General features: G+C 33.1%; 1 protein-coding gene and 1 long non-coding RNA gene across 2 annotated transcripts in view; one reads left to right on the top strand and one right to left on the bottom strand.

The window, feature by feature from the left end:
* Positions 1-1,047: 1,047 nt before the first annotated feature.
* LOC127723058 (smoothened homolog) overlaps positions 1,048-22,070 on the bottom strand; it is a 50,236-nt gene continuing 29,213 nt past the window's right edge. The window contains exons 6-12 of the mRNA XM_052229496.1: positions 8,510-8,633; positions 6,807-6,899; positions 5,436-5,544; positions 4,722-4,910; positions 3,732-3,868; positions 2,949-3,086; positions 1,048-2,228 (exon numbers count right to left, since the gene is read on the bottom strand). Coding sequence (XP_052085456.1) covers positions 1,219-2,228; positions 2,949-3,086; positions 3,732-3,868; positions 4,722-4,910; positions 5,436-5,544; positions 6,807-6,899; positions 8,510-8,633 — 1,800 coding nt within the window. The 3' untranslated portion in view covers positions 1,048-1,218. The remainder of the gene's footprint in view (positions 2,229-2,948; positions 3,087-3,731; positions 3,869-4,721; positions 4,911-5,435; positions 5,545-6,806; positions 6,900-8,509; positions 8,634-22,070) is intronic.
* On the top strand, positions 19,506-21,365 carry LOC127723073 (uncharacterized). The gene is made up of 3 exons (XR_007991839.1): positions 19,506-20,247; positions 20,460-20,628; positions 21,010-21,365. It is a non-coding gene; the product is annotated as an uncharacterized LOC127723073 (long non-coding RNA).

A 22,070-nucleotide genomic window follows, 5' to 3' on the forward strand; every position in this document is an offset into this window, starting at 1 on the left:
ACACAAACATTAACTTGTAAACTATGTAAAAGTTTCAAAGTCAATGAACCATGATCAGGGGTGGGGCTATATAATCTCCATGGAAACGATACTTGCAAATGTCAATAAATTTGCATACCAAATATCATTGACTTAACATTAGCAGTTCATCTTAAACTGATCTAATCACAAACTAATACATGTAAACTAAGCAAAAGTTTCAAAGTAAATAGACCATGACTGAGGGGGTGGGGCTAAATATGCTCCATGGAAATGAGATGTGCTAATGCTTATACAACGGAACACCAATTAACATTGGCCTACCACTAATGGTTCCCCTTGAACTGACCAATCACAAACTAATACATGTTAACTTAGCAAAATTTTCAAAGTCTATAGACCATGTCTAAGGGGGCGGAGCCAAATAATCTCCATGGAAAATAGATATGCCAATGCTTATACAACTGCATACCAAATATCATTGACCTACCACTAGTGGTTCCCCATAAATTGACCTAATCACAAACTAATACATGTAAACTATGAAAAGTTTCAAAGTCAATAGAACTTGACTGAGGGGGTGGGGCCAAATAATCTCCATGGTAATGAGATGTGCCAATGCTAATACAACTGCATACCAAATATCATTGACCTACAACTAGTGGTTCACCATGAACTAGACATAATCACAAACTAATACATTGTTGACGCTGCCGACACGGGAAACAGCATACCTTTGTCTCGCTTTTTGACTACGTCAAGGCGAGACAAATATACATCCATACTTCCATAGGACACCTTTCTAACACCCTGCCCAGCTTGCACTTTAACGTTTCCATGCTCAGTGAACTGCAGAATCTGAATCAAACCTTAATATGGTATATATCCTAAAAGGTTCACATCATGAGGAAGAACATTTGATGAAAACTTGTACTACAAGTAACAGTGGCGGAGACAGGGGGGGGTTCTGGGGGTTGGAACCCCCCTTTTTTTTTTGACAATCAATGCATTTGAATGGGGACATATAGTTGGAACCCCCTTTATCCTGGGTTGGGAACCCCCCCCCCCCCCCCCCCGATTCCACAAGTTCATGGTAAACTACCATAACCCAAACTTTAACCTGATACAGGATGAATTGACTAAATGACAAATAAACGCACATTTTGGAAAAAAAAAGCCCCTACTATCAAAGGCGGGGCAAAAGATTTCCTTAGAGTCAATCAGTGTGCACTTAAACATTTAATCTAATGACCCTTGAGAAATGTAATCTTCATCTATCTGAACCACAGTTGTTTCCCCTGGTAGCTGTCTGCTGGCTGACAAGTTGGATCGATTTGATGTAGCAGATGACTGTCTGGTGCCTCTGCTTGAACGACTACTTGCAGAATTTGCTTTTCTGTTTGTCCTTGAGTCTTTCATTTCAAATGTGTTATTCATATGATGAGAACTTGATGCGATGCCTTGACGTTGATTCCTGTTCATTTCTAATGACACATTTCTTTGTCTGAAACTAGAAGCACTTGCATGTCTTGAATTAATGGAACGCATATCAATGGAAGGGTTTCTACGCTGCATGCTAGAAGCGCTGCCCTGCCTAGAATTCATGCTATTACTGTGGACTCTTTTTCTCCCGCCTGCTTGCGCAGTTCCACTATTATTTCTAGTCCGTCTGCTACTGCTATGGTTTCTCATGCTGCCATTATGTCGGACTGAATTATTATCACTATCATCATTAATCTTTGTTTTTAATTCTCCAGCATAAGCACTAGCAGTAAAAATAGCAAAATTTGTGGTGAGACTTTTTGGAGGTAAAGGCATGGTTGCATTGTCACAGCTCTCTTGGTGAGAATAGGATGCTATGGAAACAGCCTCCATGCTGTTTTTCTCAAGGTTTATATCAACACCTTGAGCAGAAGCACGACTCCCAAGCGAACTTTTACTACTCCGCCTCTTTCCACGTCTCCTCCCACCATAAGCTGCTGCAGCCATTTCCCTAGTAACAGGTGCTAAAACAGGTAGAACTCTATTTTTGTGACTTTTACGTTTCTTCTTTCGCTTTCTTCTCCGCTTACCCCTACCATCACTGACTCCTGCTCCACCACCACCACCACCGATCATGTTTGGTAGATCTACGTACTCCTGATCAGCATCCTCGTCATCACTGTACTGGAACTGTCCTTGTGCTTCACTCAGTTGTGAATCTAAGGACTGACGTCTGGAAGCCATCTTTGAAGCAATAGATCCAACATCTACAATAAGTCAATAGTATCATGTATTAGTTACCTTTTTCTTGTATTTTATACAGTAGTATTAAATATATAGTTAGTTGGTTAAATCATAAGGAACTGGATTCCAGTGTTACCTGTGATATTTGTTATGGTAAATCCTAATTTTGGAACCAGTTAAAGTTATTTCAATGGCAGCATGGAAGACTTGGTTTTCAAGGATGCAAAGCCAATAAAACCATTGCATGTCAGATTTGTTCAGTCTTTTATATTTTCAGTAAAAAAAAATTTTTTCAGAATTTCAAGCATATCTTACTACAATGACAAAATCGTTGGAACACCAATTTTTTTGTAGGACCATGAAAAATTGCATTCTGTCATGAACTCTGTGTTTAGTCAAGGTTTTATAAAACTTGTACTGTTTTTTCTGTCTATGACAAATAAGAAGGCCTTACCTGGGTCTGCATATATACGATTAGTTCCTGCTGTTGGGGCAAACATGCCTCCTCTCCTTCTGACCAACTTACCTGAGTCTGCATATCTACGGTTAGTTCCTGCTGTTGGAGCAAAATTGCCTCCTCTACTTCTGACCAACTTACAGTGGTCAGAGTATCTATATTTAGTTCCTGCTGTTGGAGCAAACATGCCTCCTCTCTTTCTAACCTTCTTACCTGAGTCTGAGTATCTAAGGTTTAGTTCCTGCTGTTGGAGCAAACATGCCTCCTCTCCTTCTAACCAACTTACCGGAGTCTGAGTATCTACGGTTAGTTCCTGCTGTTGGAGCAAACATGCCTCCTCTCCTTCTAACCAACTTAGGCATGGCATTAGCAAATGTTGAGGACATCTCATGTGAACTTACACTGTTCAAGTCAAACTTCATGCCTAGAAAAATATCACATGCAAAGTTAAACACATGATACAGTTAGTCAAAATACCTTAGAGATAATTTCCTAATGCTTGTAGATTAAGACTTTGGTTGGCTTACTTGCTTTGTTTGTATAAACGTTTGCTCAAGCATTGTAAATAAGATTGACATCTGCAAACAATATAGATTGGGTGGAGTTAGACCTTACTAACATTGTCTTGTTATGTTTACAAGTACAATTGGGTGTTCCTAACCTCCAGGATAACATCCAATCAATTTTAAGTATAATGTATACATGTTTAACTCCGCCTATTTTATATTTTTTGCAGATGTCAATCTTAATTAGAACGCTTGAGCAAACTTAAATGCAAACAAAGCAAGCAAGCCAACTAAAGTCTTAATCTACAAGCATTAGGCAATTAGCTTTAAAACTTAAAAACTTATTTGATAAGAATAATGTGGATTCATATACTTCAATGGGTACCAATTTTTATTGACTGAGAAAAATTTGTGATTTCTTGGATACCAGATTTCAACAATTTCTACATGCATTCCTTCCACAAATCAAAATTTTGTTAAATATTTAAATTCTTGGTCCACATATATCTACAAAAGCCATGATAATTTTGACCTTGTGAATAGACTCCACAGTAAACCCTTACCTAATGGATCATCATGTGTACTCCCAAAACTTATAGACAATCGACCATTGTTTATGTCTTTCCTCCTTTCAAAAGCCCTCGCTATCATCTTGTGTTTCTTTAATTTTACTGGCTTGCTAGAAGGCCTGTTGAAAATTCTGAAAAATAAAAGTCAAATTTTAAGTCATGACTTCAGTTTAAATAATTGTACTAACTGTTAGACAACTCAGTATATATACTAAAACTTCACCAGTTAATATATTAATTTGTTACTCATTAAAATGCTCCTTTTATTTTCATATCTTTACCTGATATCACTAAATATCAACATGATCAAGCAATACCTCTGATGTAGATGATGTCGTCTGTTTTATATTTACTAAGAATTATGATAATAGAACAATTGCAATCATGAAAGATGTAAAATCTTATTCATCAAAGAATTATATTTCACATATCACATGCCTGGTAAAAAGTTACCCAAACATTTCTTGGATTTTTTGTGGCTTGCACTAATAGTAGTGGTATTTGATTTTTTTCACCAAGGTCGCTTCAAAATACAAATAAATGCATAACACTGGTTGTGGTCTATATTAGTTAATTACTACCTGTCAACTATAATTATTAGTAAAATTTACACTTTAGGCATCAGATTCTTTCATGATTTTCCTAAATTTTTTATACAGAATTCGTGCATAACAATATGTTACACATACAAAATAAATTTTAATACTGTAAACCAAATAATTTTCCGCAGCGATTTATTTTCATGACTTTCACTAGTATAAAAAAATAACGCAAATATAAATCTTCGCAAAAATGAAAAACTTGGGATTTTTTCTTATTTAACATCAAGTTAATTTGAAAATCACAAAATTAAATTGCAGTGAAGTGGGCTAAAAAGGGCTGAACGTGAAATAAAGTATCCATGAAAATAAGTTGATTTACAGTAATCAGTAACACTTTGCAGTTAACTTTGTTAAAACTCAATCTTTTAAAAGTTAAACTTACTTCCTGACGAACCGTTCCCATGACAACAGAGATGCTTTGGTCCATGACCAACTGCTCATCAAGATACCTGCACCAAAAAATGCCAGGATGTGAAAATTAACAGCAGCCACACTGGGTCTGTCTCCAAGGGAACATACTCTATTGGATGTATTGTATACACTGGTGGTCACGGTAACATTAGCTTGGCAACTGAAACAAAAACAATGTCTATCGTCTAGCACTGAGAACTCATATCAAGAGGTTTATAATCATAATGAACTAAAATAATTGTCAATAGCAGTCTGCACTGTTAGGCACTAGTCTGATGCTCTAGACTAGAAAAATTTTATTGAGACTAGTAAGTATTTGCAAATTTTTGCTTAGACACATAAAATGTCAGAATATTAGTCTTTGATTTTGGTGCAGACTGCAATAGAAGAATTTCAGTTGCATTTCAATATATACCTTCATAAACTGCAAAATCACTCAATACCTGGAGAGTAATTAATTACTTATCCCAGAGTTTTCCTTTTTTAATGTTGTAGATATTTTCAATACATAAGAGGTAGTCCTAAAGAACATCAATATCTATATATAGGCAGTGTATGCATGTTATTCATTAGAGTTAGAATATATGACAATGTCACTGGCGGTCAGTCGTATATTATCCGTGTTTTTTCTATCTAAAATTAAGATTGCCAGGCAGGGGTGCGGATTATAGAGTACTATACTTACAATATGTAGTCTTTTAAATGCTTTTCCCATTCAGTCTCATTTGTGAAAGTATACAGATGTACACTAAATGTTATCACCACAAACACACATGCTAATGCTGTAAAGATGGCTGCAAATACAATTTCAAGTATAATTACATGTATGTCTTTCAATAACTTTTCCTTTGAATACCATGAATTCAATATAAAGACAGTGTATAACAGGACGATTACAGGTAAAGTTCAAAGATATAACATTTACTGGTATTCACTGTGAAAAGTCCATGGGATGACATGTTACCCTCGACATAGACACACTATTCTGACTCCAAGCTGACTACTCTTTGCTTTTACTCCTTTGTGCCAGGTGCTTAGTGGAGAAGCAATAAACCCCAATTTTAAAGTCTTTGGTTTGACCTCGCATAGAACTCACAACCTTCCACAACTAGGATAGAACCCATGGCCTATCACACTCAATGCAAGCCTCTGAGGCAGCCAACAAAATATAGAGTTTGTTTTCTTCTTTGTTCCAATAATACATGCAATCAATATACCAGTCATGTCAAATACTACTCTTACTTTGCTTTATTGACAATGTATATTAGTTTCTTTTTAAATTCAAACTTTGCAACCACAGAAATGATTGAAAAGGTATAGTGTACTTTCTATCAAATGAAAAAGACTATAACTTTAGAGGGGCCTGATGGGTTATTTTCATTCTTCTTGATCGGCGCATTTTCGCTATCGTGATCCGTTTTTCTACAGATTTTTTTTTTTTTATATTTTCGTGATCCGTGATCATGGAAATTTATTTTCTGTGAATCGTGATTGACAAAAAAATCAACTCGTGAATCGTGATGAGACCCCCCCATCAGGCCCCTCATTTTACAAAATTCATGACAGAAGAATTTTCAACTTGTAGAAATGAACATGCTTATACATTTTGTTTGCTTTCATGACATGCTAGAATGTTAATGTAAATAGATTTCCATTGTTTAAAAAAAGCAAACCCCAAAAGACTTGAAGCTTTTGTCAGTAGTAGCTGAGTAAAATGCAGCAGTCACATATGGAGAAACAAATGGATGAGTTGATGTTTGGTCAAATTTGATAAAGGGTCACTGTAAACTTAAACTGACGGAGGAGATAAATTTTATAATAAATCATTTAAACATTACAAAAAAGAGGCGGAAAATACCAAGGGGACATTCAAAACCCATTATGAAGAGAAACTGAAAACAAGAACCCAAACAAAAACCAGAGGGTGACCTCAGGTTCTCCAGAAGGATTAGCAGATCCTGTCACACATGTGACACCTTTACAGGCACTATATGACATTGATATACATGTATATTCTGATGATATTTACAAGCATAACATCTGCATATTTACTTACCTAATCTGATGATAGTTTCCTTAATTTTGGCCTTGGCTTTGTCACTGATAAAATCTGGTGTATCTACCTTCAGTGCCCATAATGTCTTAAATGCTGAAATAACAAATGAATCTGTCAGCTACTGCTCACTAATGATACCCCCGCCCTCTTAAAGTGTACGGTAAACAGGAAGTTGTTAAGTGATGAATCTGAAAACACATCACAAGGTATAGCTGACTTATATAAACCCTGAAACCAAATTTCAGAAATCCTTGTATTGTAGTTCCTGAGAAAAATGTGACGAAAATTTTCAACTTGGCTATCGTGTAAAATGATAAAAATGTTTGGAAACAATAAGTTGTTGAGTGATGAATCTGAAAACGCATCACACAGTATAGCTGAATTATATAAACCCTGAAACCAAATTTCAGAAATCCTTATGATGTAGTTCTTGAGAAAGATATTCATGGGACGGACGGACGGACTGACGGACGGACAGACAGACAGAGGTAAAACAGTATACCCCCACTTTTTTAAAGCAGGGGTATAATAAACAATCGATCACAATCCAATCTTTCTACTGAAGTCTCCTCAAAGGAACCTCAATTTATCTAAACTTATATAGAATGCACTCATTTTTGTCTTTATAAAAGAAAATTAACACAACTTCTTATTAATGATTCATTTTCAAGGGTACCAATTTTAGTGAATTGAGAAAAACCTATATTTTTATGGATATTTGATTTTCTGGTTTTGATCCATTTTGTACAAAAGCCAATTGGACATTTTTATTTTGTTGAACACATAAATTTGGTTCACAAAAAAACACAAAATTTCTGAAAATAAGTACCCCATTGATGATAATGAACACACAGTATATAAATATAGATTCTACCACTGCATCGAGTGTGATACGATATTTATCCACTCAAGACTGTTAAATTTTCAAATTTAAAACGCGAGGCTTGCCGAGCGTTTTAAATGTTTAAAATTTAACTGTCGAGAGTGGATAAATATCGTATTACACGAGATTTGGTGGTGGAATCTGTTTCTCTAATGATTTTCAAACAATATGCAGGCAAACTTATTCCTTCTTTTTGAATGATCTGCAAAAAGATGTGTTCTTTCTATGTGACGTCATCAGGCATGGTCGCCTTTTTTCATGCCGTCACAATAGGAAATTCAGAGGAAAGCAAGAAAATTCGATGTCATAATCGGATTTTATCCAATGAAGAACTGAGATCAAACGAACCACACGTTGATTAAATTTTTTTTATACAATGGGTGCAGAAAGGGATAAATTGATGAAGAATTAGAGAAATGTATTTATTCCATTGTAAAAATCATCTTCCTCTTCATTCAAATTAGAAGTGACCTTAAATAAGGAATACTGTAAATTCAGAAATTATGGCGTGCATTTATTATTGGGAATTTGAAGAATGGACAAAAATGCGAGATTATATATTATTGCAATTTCAAGAAATTCTGCCTACAAATATATGTCTCAGATATCAGAATGTGAGTTCTTATTTTTGAGATACTCGCCCAGTTCATTATTCGAATTAATAAAAACCTCGCAATATTATCTAAATTAAAACAGTAGCCTGGTCCATTTCTACCTTTAGACAGACCAAGCATAATACTTACTCCACAATGAATTCAAACTGGTCCCTTACCTATCCATCGTATTATATATATCTAAAGAAGGTCAAATAAAATCTTACCTTTAACAAGAAATATCATGCCTAATATGAGAACCAGTATAATAGGAACTAACAGGAAACCAGCTCTATATCCTTTATTTTGATAACCAATCATACAAATACCACTGACTGAATCACCATCAATCTGAAGAAAATAAAAAACATTGAAATTTAGAGGTAGGAATTGATTTTTATCATCATTAAGTGATTTTACATGGAGGAGTGACAATGAATAAGTTATGCATATATATACAAATCCTTGTCCAGTCAAATTGCTTGAATTTTCCCCTTTAAGTTTCATAGTACATACTTTTTCCATATACTACAGTCCGTGTAACATAAAAGTTAACAAAATGAATGATGCCCGAATCATGTGCCAACAATTGATGTACCAACTCAAACTAATGCTTCCCGAAATTGTACGAACACTAACAAACATTGTAGGTACTACAGTATATACATCATATGATAAACGATGCCATAAACGCTTGGTTAGCATACATCGTTTTATTAAGCATTCATCGTATCATTAAAAACAGCATTTTGTAGATCATAATTGCTGTTTACCGTTTCAGTTTTCAAGATGTAAATGGAAAAAAATGCTAGAGTTTGTCTTTTAAGGGTTATAACTCCTATAAGAATTCCATAAATATTTTTAGTCAATTTAGCTTAACTGAAGATCTTAAGTAGTGCTGATTTATTTATGCTGTCAACAGTTTCTGCCTGTCTATCATCTGTAGTTTCAAGTTAAAAGGAAAAAACGCTAAAATGTGCAAAAAACTAAAAATATTTAATTTCCTCAAAGAGTCAATGTGGTTGTGTCAGTCATATTGGCAATTTTGTAATCTTGAATCGCTGATCATTCTAAACAGTTTCTGTCTATCAATTGCAGTTTTAAAGATAGAAGGCAAAAACATTTAAATGTGTCAAAAACATAATTTTAGGGCAATAACTCCTACAAGATGTTAATAAACGTTTTCAGTCATATTGATCTTTTGGTGGAAGTTGTATTGCTGATTATCTTTGCTGATAGTTTCAGTCTATTCTATCAAACTATTATTATAAGAAATGCTCAAAGGAGTAGGGGCATTAAGGCCCAGTTTTGGCCCAAGAAAATAAAATGTTTGACAACTATTTCAAATTGGCACATAATATTTGGAAATGCATAGAGTGAAGAAATATAAATGAAAAACATAAGATTGTTTATCTGATGACGTCACAATTATGTCATAATATGTACCGTTTTCATGAAAACGATGAAAAATGCAGAATTTGTGCAATTTTCCATCGTTTTTTCCATTACGGAAACATCATGCGCAGCCAAGAAACAACAAAATAATTTAGAAGAAGCTTTATTATAACTATTGAAATAATCTCACCAAATATAAAGTTGTTTCTTGGTGCGCACATACTTTGCCAATCCTAAATATACTTAGAATTTGATGAAAAACAAGGAAATTCAAGAAATTTTATAAAATATACAAATTTCGTCATGGTTTGTTGCCATGGTAGCTTGTTCAATGTGAAATTTGTTTTTATTTTCTGAAAAACTTGTACCTTAGTCTAGTTAGGACAAATTTAAGAATATTTGTGATAACTTTTAAATTTGCAGTAATATTTGGGCCAAATAAGGGCCTTATTGCCCCTGCTCCTTTATCATTTGAGGGCAATAACTCTTATGAGGTGTCATTTTCTAATTTCAGTTTAATAATAATAATATTGGCCTTTTGGTAGATTTTGTATTGCTGATCACTTTTCTGTTTACAGTTTCTATCTAGTATAGTTTTCAAGATTATATCTAAAACTGCAAGAGTTGTGTAAAAGAGAGGCCAATGATACCAAAAGGCCATTCAAACTCATAAGTCGAAAATAAACTGACAATGCCATGGCAAAAAACAAAAAAAGACCAAAAAACAAACAACAGTATACAAAACACAACATAGAAAACTAAAGACAAAGCAACATGAACCCCATCTTTGTGTAAAAATTGCTATCTATAAGGAATATAAAAATGACTAAAACTGGAACTCATTTGAATTTTCTGTATTTAATTAGAAAAATAAATAAGAGAAACTTTCCAAACGAAAATAAATATTCTATTTGATTGAAAGCTATGTTTTGTCTAATATAGATACATATTATTTAATTTGTCCTTTGATACAAAATTTTACATAAACTTGTCAAATTTGTAGAAATGTCGTCAACAGACACAAGAATATAATGCACATGCTGTCGTGCTAAGCATACCCTCAATTGCAATTTAAGGTATCAAAAAAATAGGAAGTAGGTGTCTGATATATCCTGAAAATGCACACCCAATACAACTTACCAGTCAGGGGACTTACTTAAATCAGTGATTTTCTAAATCAAGTAACATTATGTCCATAAAGGTTGGAAGTAAGAGTTGTCTTTCTTTAATAATCACCTATTTAAGTACAAAATGTAGTACAAATAAATCACTAGACTAAGTGATTTAATTTTATTGTAGCTTTAAATATAGAATACTAATGATCCAGGGACTAATTATGTTGCTAAAATTATAAGAACCAACATCTGTGTTGATAGGATGACAGGGTCATGTCAGGTGATGACCTTGTACTAAATCTAGGATAATGACATAAAAATCACTTGTTTAAGTATCATACCTCTATTTTCTTCCAAAATATCACTTCTTTAAGTATTATTATTTTAATAACCACCCACTTATTTCAACACCCCCGAACAGTGAAATTTTGATCGCGAACAGTAGAATTTTATTACATAATCTATAAGATGAAACCTTGAATTTTACAGGAAAAATACTCCCACTGCTGGAAAAAATCTGTTAAGAAAGTATCAGTTCATTATGTAAAGCCATTTTTATAGCATTTTTTCAACTAAAATAGAATTTGCAGCTAAATAATTGCATCAAACTAAGGCATAAACCTTGCTGCTTAAAAGAAGCAAAAAGTTCATTTTTTTCAATTTTACTAATGAAAAGATATTATCTAAACCTATTGTGTTTAAAATTTTGGTAAAACTACAAAATCACAATTTGTGACAAAACTTCGAATTTGCTACTTAAATAAGTGATTTAAAAATCACTTATTTCAATAAGTTCCCTGACTGCTTACCAATAGTTTCTGAGAGAAGTGCGACAATATTTTTTTAAGTTCATTCAATATATTGAAAAATTCAAAGTATCAGCAACAGGAAGTATGTATCTTACAGATCCTAAAAGCATACACACATTACAACTCATCACTGTCAAGCTACTGACCAAATATGAAGTCATTCTGTTTAGTATTTTCTCATAAATATGTGATGAAAATATTTGTTGGTTGGACAGATGGACTGATGGAAATCTAAGGTAATTGCAATATAGTCTCCACTTTTAGAGTGGGATATACCATATTGCTTAATGAGATTTTGATTCTGTAGATACATGTCAGTCCATTAAAAACGTTTTTAATATTAATATTGCACGAGGTATCAATCATTCAGATTTTGACTCTTTAAGGGAATACAATACAGTTTCGATCCCACAGTGATTTTTTTACGCAAATTTGCATACAAGCTTTTTTTCACCTGGTCAATTCAAATATGTAATAAAAAATATACCTTCATGTTCTAAATTTAGATTCAAATGGGGTCGAAATTTTAGACATTTACCTAAAATTTCAGTTTCTTGGACATTTCTATCCTTTGGATAGACATATTAAATTATTATACTTCATGTCAAAATACTATTGATTTTGATTGGTTAATACGAGTGAGACAATTTACTCTATCATATGGCAAATACTCTATTACCCTTCACGGAGACGCTTGCTCAAGTGTGCGGTTTAATAAATACGGATGATTATTATGTACAAGACGTAGTAGTTTATTACTTTGAATTTGAAATTTAATAGACAGTAATAACAATACATTCAGTATAATAAATAAGATAGCACATATCTGAGAGGGTGATAGAGCAGATTGTTACCCCTGGAAAAGACATTGTCAACCTTGGCTTCGCCTCAGTTGACAATGTTTTCTCTGGGTAACAATCTGCTCTATCACCCTCTCAGCCATGTGTTATTTATATACTATTCTGTTTCAAAAGATAAACACATGCAGATTTTTATAAAACGATTTAGAATATCTTCTTTACAAAAGTATCCTCTTAATTTGTGTAACAATTCTTTGAAAATAATTCATTTTTATTAAATTTTCAAGATTTTAGAAAAAAGGCATTTTTTGCTGTATATTTATCTAATTTAATCAGTGATTTCTTCATAAAAATTGGAATAAATAATCTTCATACAGTATCAACTCAAATGTCATTTTAAAAAAGAGGGGTACATGTACTCGTTTTCAAGCTATTGATTAAAATCAATCGAAAAATGTATCTTTTCTCGATATATGTCGCAGTTTGACGTCACGAAAAATAACATTTTACATTAGCAACGTCATTACCTCCCCTGTAACTGTATCGTATGCCCTTAAATGACACATATACAAGGGAAGTATGACCTCTTTGTGAAAAAAAATGTAGGTCATTTTTTTGGGGGAAAAAACCATCAATCAATTTTCCACTTATACTAAAGTGACTCAAGTTTAGGTATGCTTGTTTTAAATGAACCAAAAAAAGACAGATTATTATACATTTACAAATGTCTTGCTTCCTAAATCACTTCAATAAATGAATTCTATATTGTACCAGTGAATTGTTTTCTTGATACCACTACTTGTGGTTACTAAACCACACTTTGCTGTTCATGTCTTTGTTAGATAGTTGTTTCATTGGCAATTATACCACATTTTCTCATCTGATACTATATGAGGTAAACATCAATTAACGGTAAGATTGTTTATTAACTTATAAATAAATTTACATATAAATACAACTATGACATAACTGCAATAAGGAAATAGCTCATTGATATAACCTTGCATATTTTATTTACATCAGATTTAAATGGATCTGAACAATCAAAATTGTTATGAAAAGAACTTCTAACATTGGCAAAATGTTTTTGCAGAGTGGAGAAAGCAAAGATGATTTTGCATGCAAGATTTAAGCCACAATGAGTTACAAGCTTGAATGCTTCCCCATAAATATATGTTGGTTTTGTGTTAGTGAGACATAAAACAAAAAATACCAAAAAGAAGTCTAGAGAGCACCAACTAGTCGTTTATTTTCGTAGGTACCAATTTTCGTGGATTGAGGAAAACTTGCATTTTTGTGGATATATGATTTTCTGCACTTGTCAATGTCTGCATACATTTCTATAGAGAATTTGTAATTCGTTTACCATTTAAATTCGTGGTTCCACTGTAACCATGAAATCCTCGAAAATTTGTATACAACAAATAGTATTGAAACTACAGTAAACACGTGTCTTAACAATATGTCAAGCTCTGAATTGTCTAAGAGTTAATAAAACTTTAAATGCTAAAGATCCCATTTCCCCTCTTAATACAACATGGAAGTGCATGCATTCCTGTCAAACATCACAGCAATATACAAATCTCATTTAATGAAAATCATTGACGATGGATAAGTAGCGAGAGTTCATTTGTATTCATAAGCGTGACACAGGATTGGCCAATTTTTTGTAAGTGTGAAAGTCAAATTATTGTGCGTAAAAATGGGAAACAAAGTCTGGCGGGACACGTGAAATTACAAGCGTCATTATAACAGTCATAAGTTGGATCCGGGATCAGAACCCCCCTCCTTAATGAGACCCCTTATAAAATAACCTATTTATTTTCAGTTAATCATATCATGATTATCATATACTGCAAAAAGATTCCATTCGGTAAAATATACGATATTCGTACAATTGTAAAAAAATATAAAATTTATTTGTATCAGCTTTAGAGACAGAGAGAAAAATGAGGTTCATAGAGCTTTTCTCCAGTTTCATAGCGAGGTCAAATAAATTTTATATTTTCCTACATTGTAAGAATATTGTTTTTATCCTGCAATTTAACATCTACGCTTGAAAGTATAGGTTATTTTTTACTTCCCAACTGTTGAATTTGCTTTTAAATGAACTCTACATGACTTCAACTCAGACCATGTTGAGAAACTCAAAGTGAACTGTAATGTAAACAGTAACTTGAATACAACCATTTTCTCACATCAGAAGTAGGATACCAGGAGACTATATAAACAATAATAAAATTGAGAATGGAAATGAGGAATTTGTCAAAGAGACAACAACCCGACCAAAGAGCAGAAAACAGCCCAAGGCCACCAATGGGTCTTCAACACAGCGAGGAAATCCCGCACCCGGAGGCGTATACTATATGTTTATTGTTTCATGTTATCTGTAAACCGGACTAGTTGTAAAGTAAAAGGTCAATTGCAGGATAGTTTAGTTTATTATACACACCAAAGTATCATTGTACAGACTCTATGTTACTTGTATCTCTTACAGATAAGTGTTTGGCAGAACATCATGGTAAACAGTCTATATTACAACTTCATCCTCGTACTGTTGTATGGAAGTTACTGTTTTCATGTTAACAGGGCTGAATGGAGTAAATTTCCTTGTGCAAAACATTATCAAAGTGGAGAGCTACATGTAGATTGTTCACACAAGAACTTAACTCAAATTCCACAATAACCAGAAAACACTGTTCATCTCATTCTACAACACAACTGGATCGAGTACATACCAAATAACGTGTTTAAAAATATGACAAATCTTACTGTGTTAGATTTATCCTTCAGTCATCTATGTTCAATAAGAAAGCGTTCATTTAATGGACTTATGACAAATCTTACCGTGTTAGATTTATCCTTCAGTCATCTATGTTCAATAAGAAAGCGTTCATTTAATGGACTTATGACAAATCTTACCGTGTTAGATCTATCCTTCAGTCATCTATATTCAATAAGAAAGCGTTCATTTAATGGACTTATGACAAATCTTACCTTGTTAGATTTATCCTTCAGTCATCTATCTTCAATAAGAAAGCGTTCATTTAATGGACTTATGACAAATCTTACCGTGTTAGATTTATCCTTCAGTCATCTATGTTCAATAAGAAAGCGTTCATTTAATGGACTTATGACAAATCTTACCGTGTTAGATTTATCCTTCAGTCATCTATGTTCGATAAGAAAGCGTTCATTTAATGGACTTATGTCAAATCTTACCTTGTTAGATTTATCCTTCAGTCATCTATATTCAATAAGAAAGCGTTCATTTAATGGACTTATGACAAATCTTACCTTGTTAGATCTATCCTTCAGTCATCTATATTCAATAAGAAAGCGTTCATTTAATGGACTTATGACAAATCTTACCGTGTTAGATCTATCCTTCAGTCATCTATATTCAATAAGAAAGCGTTCATTTAATGGACTTATGACAAATCTTACCGTGTTAGATCTATCCTTCAGTCATCTATATTCAATAAGAAAGCGTTCATTTAATGGACTTATGACAAATCTTACCGTGTTAGATTTATCCTTCAGTCATCTATATTCAATAAGAAAGCGTTCATTTAATGGACTTATGACAAATCTTACCTTGTTAGATTTATCCTTCAGTCATCTATGTTCAATAAGAAAGCGTTCATTTAATGGACTTATGACAAATCTTACCGTGTTAGATTTATCCTTCAGTCATCTATGTTCAATAAGAAAGCGTTCATTTAATGGACTTATGACAAATCTTACCGTGTTAGATTTATCCTTCAGTCATCTATGTTCAATAAGAAAGCGTTCATTTAATGGACTTATGACAAATCTTACCGTGTTAGATTTATCCTTCAATCATCTATGTTCAATAAGAAAGCGTTCATTTAATGGACTTATGACAAATCTTACCGTGTTAGATCTATCCTTCAGTCATCTATATTTAATAAGAAAGCGTTCATTTAATGGACTTATGACAAATCTTACCGTGTTAGATTTATCCTTCAGTCATCTATGTTCAATAAGAAAGCGTTCATTTAATGGACTTATGACAAATCTTACCGTGTTAGATTTATCCTTCAGTCATCTATGTTCAATAAGAAAGCGTTCATTTAATGGACTTATGACAAATCTTACCGTGTTAGATTTATCCTTCAGTCATCTATGTTCAATAAGAAAGCGTTCATTTAATGGACTTATGACAAATCTTACCTTGTTAGATTTATCCTTCAGTCATCTATGTTCAATAAGAAAGCGTTCATTTAATGGACTTATGACAAATCTTACCATGTTAGATTTATCCTTCAATCATCTATGTTCAATAAGAAAGCGTTCATTTAAATGTATCCTTCAGTCATCTATGTTCAATAAGAAAGCGTTCATTTAATGGACTTATGACAAATCTTACCGTGTCAGATTTATCCTTCAGTCATCTATGTTCAATAAGAAAGCGTTCATTTAATGGACTTATGACAAATCTTACCGTGTCGGATTTATCCTTCAGTCATCTATGTTCAATAAGAAAGCGTTCATTTAATGGACTTATGACAAATCTTACCGTGTTAGATTTATCCTTCAGTCATCTATGTTCAATAAGAAAGCGTTCATTTAATGGACTTATGACAAATCTTACCGTGTCAGATTTATCCTTCAGTCATCTATGTTCAATAAGAAAGCGTTCATTTAATGGACTTATGACAAATCTTACCGTGTTAGATATTTCCTTCAGTCGTCTATGTTCAATAAGAAAGCGTTCATTTAATGGACTTATGACAAATCTTACCGTGTTAGATTTATCCTTCAGTCATCTATGTTCAATAAGAAAGCGTTCATTTAATGGACTTATGACAAATCTTACTGTGTTAGATTTATCCTTCAATCATCTATATTCAATAAGAAAGCGTTCATCTAATGGACTTACGAACCTGGTACAACTTAAACTCAACAATAACAAACTGGATTACAATACAAAAGCAAGATTTCCACTGGATTACAATACAAAAGCAAGATTTCCAACAAGAACTTTTAAGCCACTGGAATCACTTAAAGTGCTTTTAGTTCAAAACAACACGGATTGGACTGTTTTTTCAGATAACAAATTTGGATTTTTAAAAAAAGCTAGAAATTTTAGAGTTGGATGTTTATTTTTGTTATTATGACGACACATCACTTTTTGGGAAAGATTATTCTAAACTCTCTAATCTTTATTCTGTCCATATTAATTGTCAAGATATCTGTTTCAGTGTTTGCAACATCACATTCCAATATGTACCTAACTTAACACATTTATACATCCTTTACATTCGATCCTTTAATTTTAAGCATTTAGCATTTGCAACACTCAAAAAGTTAAAGTTTTTACAAATTGATTTTTCTGCCTCCCTTATGAAACACACAACATATATTTCAGAAATAATTTTTGAATTGTCATTAACGCAAATTGAAATTCTAATAATACAAAATGTGGTTTTTTATGATACTTCTGATAATGGCTGCATCTGGGAATCAATAAATGAAAATTTAAACAGCACATCTATTCACCAATTACACTTAACAAACATTAAAGACCTACATCAAAAATGTGTTCATTCACAGACAGTTATTAATGCACCACCTAGTCTACAAATTCTAAATTTGACTGGGAATGATTTTTCTTGGACAGCTCTCAATATAAATTCGGTCGTTTCACTTATTTTAAAACATAATCGTCTTGGAAATTACCTAGCAAATTAAACAACAGCTACACAAACAAGTAACCTTGAAAACATATGTCTTTCACATAATTCAATATATAAACTTAATACAGAAATGTTTAAAGGTCAACCTTACCTAAAAATCATTGACTTAAGTTATAATTTTCTTTCCAACATCAGTTTTGAACTTTTTCATTTAAAACAATTAAAAATTTTGAATCTCTCATACAACAGGATAAAATTCTTAAATAAAAAGTCGAGGAAAGAAATTGATAGACTGCTCAACAAAAACACCGATACAAAAATTGATCTTCGTAACAACCCACTTCGTTGCAACTGCTATACACTTCCATTTTTAAAGTGGATGAGGCAAATTGGCCAAAATTTTATCAAATTTTCTCAATATCAATGCACTTATGAAGATGGAACCATTTCAAAAGCATATTCATTTGCAAAAGTAATACTTTATCTAGAACAAGACTGTATAAAAACACAGGGTGATCCTACTTTGAGTTTACGCTTGTTATTGACTGCTTTTGGCGTTATAGCAGCTTTGATACTTTTAGTAGCAGTAGCTATATATAGACAAAGATGGAAACTTCGCTATCTCTATTATACAGCTAAGATGAAATATATTTCCAACAAGAGCAAAGAAGATGCAAGTGAATACAGTTATGATGCATTTATTTCTTATGCAGATGAAAATCGATTATTCGTAACTGACACCTGCATACAAAATCTAGAACTAGACAGAAACTTGAAACTGTGTATTCACGAAAGAGATTTCATTCACGGTCATGACATAATGAACAACATGATCACTGCTATCCAAAACAGTCGGAAAACAATCTGTATAATAACTAAATCTTTTCTCAAGTCTGAGTTTTGTATGTTTGAGTTTAATATGGCAAGAATGGAAAGTATGCATTCAAGGAATGGAAAAAACGTCCTTCTCCTGGTCTTCTATGAGAAACTGTCGCCTAAAGAGTTACCATTGGATTTGTATGAACATATTCAGAAACAATCATATATTCAATACCCATACAATCAAATGGGTAATGCCATTTTCTGGGGGAAAATTAATGACGCTATTTATACATAATTCCTTCAAAAGGGCAAAAATACATTCATTACATATATAAAGAAGAAGAGGATCAGAGGTGTTTTTTCAAAGGAGTTCAATTACAATTTCTAGAGGAAGTGGTGCACTCAATATGAGGTTGGTTATATACATTTATAGATAATAATCATGATTTAATTTCAGCTTACAAGATAAGCATGAGGTTAGAATGTTTACTTCTGAAATCAAAATTAACAACATTTTCATGAATTATGTCTTTTTAAATAATAATTAAAGAACCTTAGTGAGCGCGCTCACAAACCCACGTCCTCACATTGTCATTGGAGAAATAAAATAGGTGTAAGAAAAAAAAATTGAATCATAATTTCCTGTCAATATGCACATCTACATAGTATGTCCTTATTATCTACAAGGTTTCATGAAATTCTGTTGTGTGGTTTCAGAGGAGTTGTGATGACAAACTGTTGCAGTAGTACATTGAAGCAAATAAGTTCAAAGGGGTGTAACTCCTAGAAAAAAAATTGAACCATAATTTCCTGTCGATATGCACATCTACATAGTATGTCCTTATTATCTAAAAAGGTTTCATGAAATTCTGTTGTGTGGTATCAGAGGAGTTGTGATGACAAACTGTTGCATAGTACATTGAAGCAATTAAGTTCAAAGGGGTGTAACTCCTAGAAAAAAAATTGAACCGTAATTTCCTGTCGATATGCACATCTACATAGTATGTCCTTATTATCTAAAAAGGTTTCATGAAATTCTGTTGTGTGGTATCAGAGGAGTTGTGATGATAAACTGTTGCATAGTACATTGAAGCAAATAAGTTCAAAGGGGCGTAACTCCTAAAAAAAAAATTGAACCGTAATTTCCTGTCGATATGCATATCTACATAGTATGTCCTTATTATCTAAAAAGGTTTCATGAAATTCTGTTGTGTGGTATCAGAGGAGTTGCGATGACAAACTGTTGCAGTAGTACATTAAAGTAAATAAGTTCAAAGGGGCGTAACTCCTAGAAAAAAAATTGAACCGTAATTTCCTGTCGATATGCACATCTACATAGTATGTCCTTATTATCTAAAAAGGTTTCATGAAATTCTGTTGTGTGGTATCAGAGGAGTTGCGATGACAAACTGTTGCAGTAGTACATTGAAGCAAATAAGTTCAAAGGGGCGTAACTCCTAGAAAAAAAATTGAATCGCAATTTCCTGTCGATATGCACAACTACAAAAAAAATTGAACTGTAATTTCCTGTCAATATGCACATCTACATAGTATGTCCTTATTATCTAAAAAGGTTTCATGAAATTCTGTTGTGTGGTATCAGAGGAGTTGCGATGACAAACTGTTGCAGTAGTACATTAAAGTAAATAAGTTCAAAGGGGCGTAACTCCTAGAAAAAAAATTGAACCGTAATTTCCTGTCGATATGCACATCTACATAGTATGTCCTTATTATCTAAAAAGGTTTCATGAAATTCTGTTGTGTGGTATCAGAGGAGTTGCGATGACAAACTGTTGCAGTAGTACATTGAAGCAAATAAGTTCAAAGGGGCGTAACTCCTAGAAAAAAAATTGAATCGCAATTTCCTGTTGATATGCACAACTACAAAAAAAATTGAACTGTAATTTCCTGTCAATATGCACATCTACATAGTATGTCCTTATTATCTAAAAAGGTTTCATGAAATTCTGTTGTGTGGTATCAGAGGAGTTGCGATGACAAACTGTTGCAGTAGTACATTAAAGTCAATAAGTTCAAAGGGGCGTAACTCCTAGAAAAAAAATTGAACCGTAATTTCCTGTCGATATGCACATCTACATAGTATGTCCTTATTATCTAAAAAGGTTTCATGAAATTCTGTTGTGTGGTATCAGAGGAGTTGTGATGACAAACTGTTGCATAGTACATTGAAGCAAATAAGTTCAAAGGTGCGTAACTCCTAGAAAAAAATTGAACCGTAATTTCCTGTCGATATGCACATCTACATAGTATGTCCTTATTATCTAAAAAGGTTTCATGAAGTTCTGTTGTGTGGTATCAGAGGAGTTGCGATGACAAACTGTTGCAGTAGTACATTAAAGTTAATAAGTTCAAAGGGGCGTAACTCCTAGAAAAAAAATTGAATCGCAATTTCCGGTCGATATGCACAACTACATAGTATGTCCTTATTATCTAAAAAGGTTTTGTGAAATCTGTTGTGTGGTTTGAGAGGAGTTGCGATGACAAGAAACAGGACTGACGGACTGACGGACGGGTCAAAAACATTATACCCTCCGCAACTCGTTGTGTGGGGTATAAAAATAATAATTCTATGAAATGCAAAAAAAATAAAAAATATGATACAGTGTGTTTTTTTTTTTTTTAGATCTGAACATTTGAATAAAAAGATATGAACATGTTTAACCCCGCTGCATTTTTGTGCCTGTCCCAAGTCAGGAGCCTCTGGCCTTTGTTAGTCTTGTATGTTTATCTAATTTTGGTTCATTTATATGTTTCAGAGTTTAGTGTGATGACAATCTTTCGCTGAACTAGTATACATTTTTATTTAGGGGCCGCTGAAGTTGCAGGATTTTCCCACTGTGTTGAAGACCCATTGGTGGCCTTGGGCTGTTTTCTGCTCTTTAGTCAGGTTGTTGTCTCTTTGACACATTCCCCGTTTCCATTCTCAATTTTATTCCTGTTTACCGAATACTTATATACTCCTACACACAACCCTGCTTTAAGTAATTTGTATGTGACACTTCCTGAACTCTTATCAGTCCCATTTTAGTCCATTGTTCCAACAATAGCAAAAAATAAATCCCCACAGAATATTTTTTGAATTTACAGTACTTCTTCACTATTACATTATTAAAATCAAGAGAAACACTGACAATGGATTTCCACACAGAAGTCACTTGATAAA

This window comes from Mytilus californianus, unplaced genomic scaffold (assembly GCF_021869535.1).
Source record: "Mytilus californianus isolate M0D057914Y unplaced genomic scaffold, xbMytCali1.0.p SCAF_13, whole genome shotgun sequence".
Classification (NCBI taxonomy): domain Eukaryota; kingdom Metazoa; phylum Mollusca; class Bivalvia; order Mytilida; family Mytilidae; genus Mytilus; species Mytilus californianus.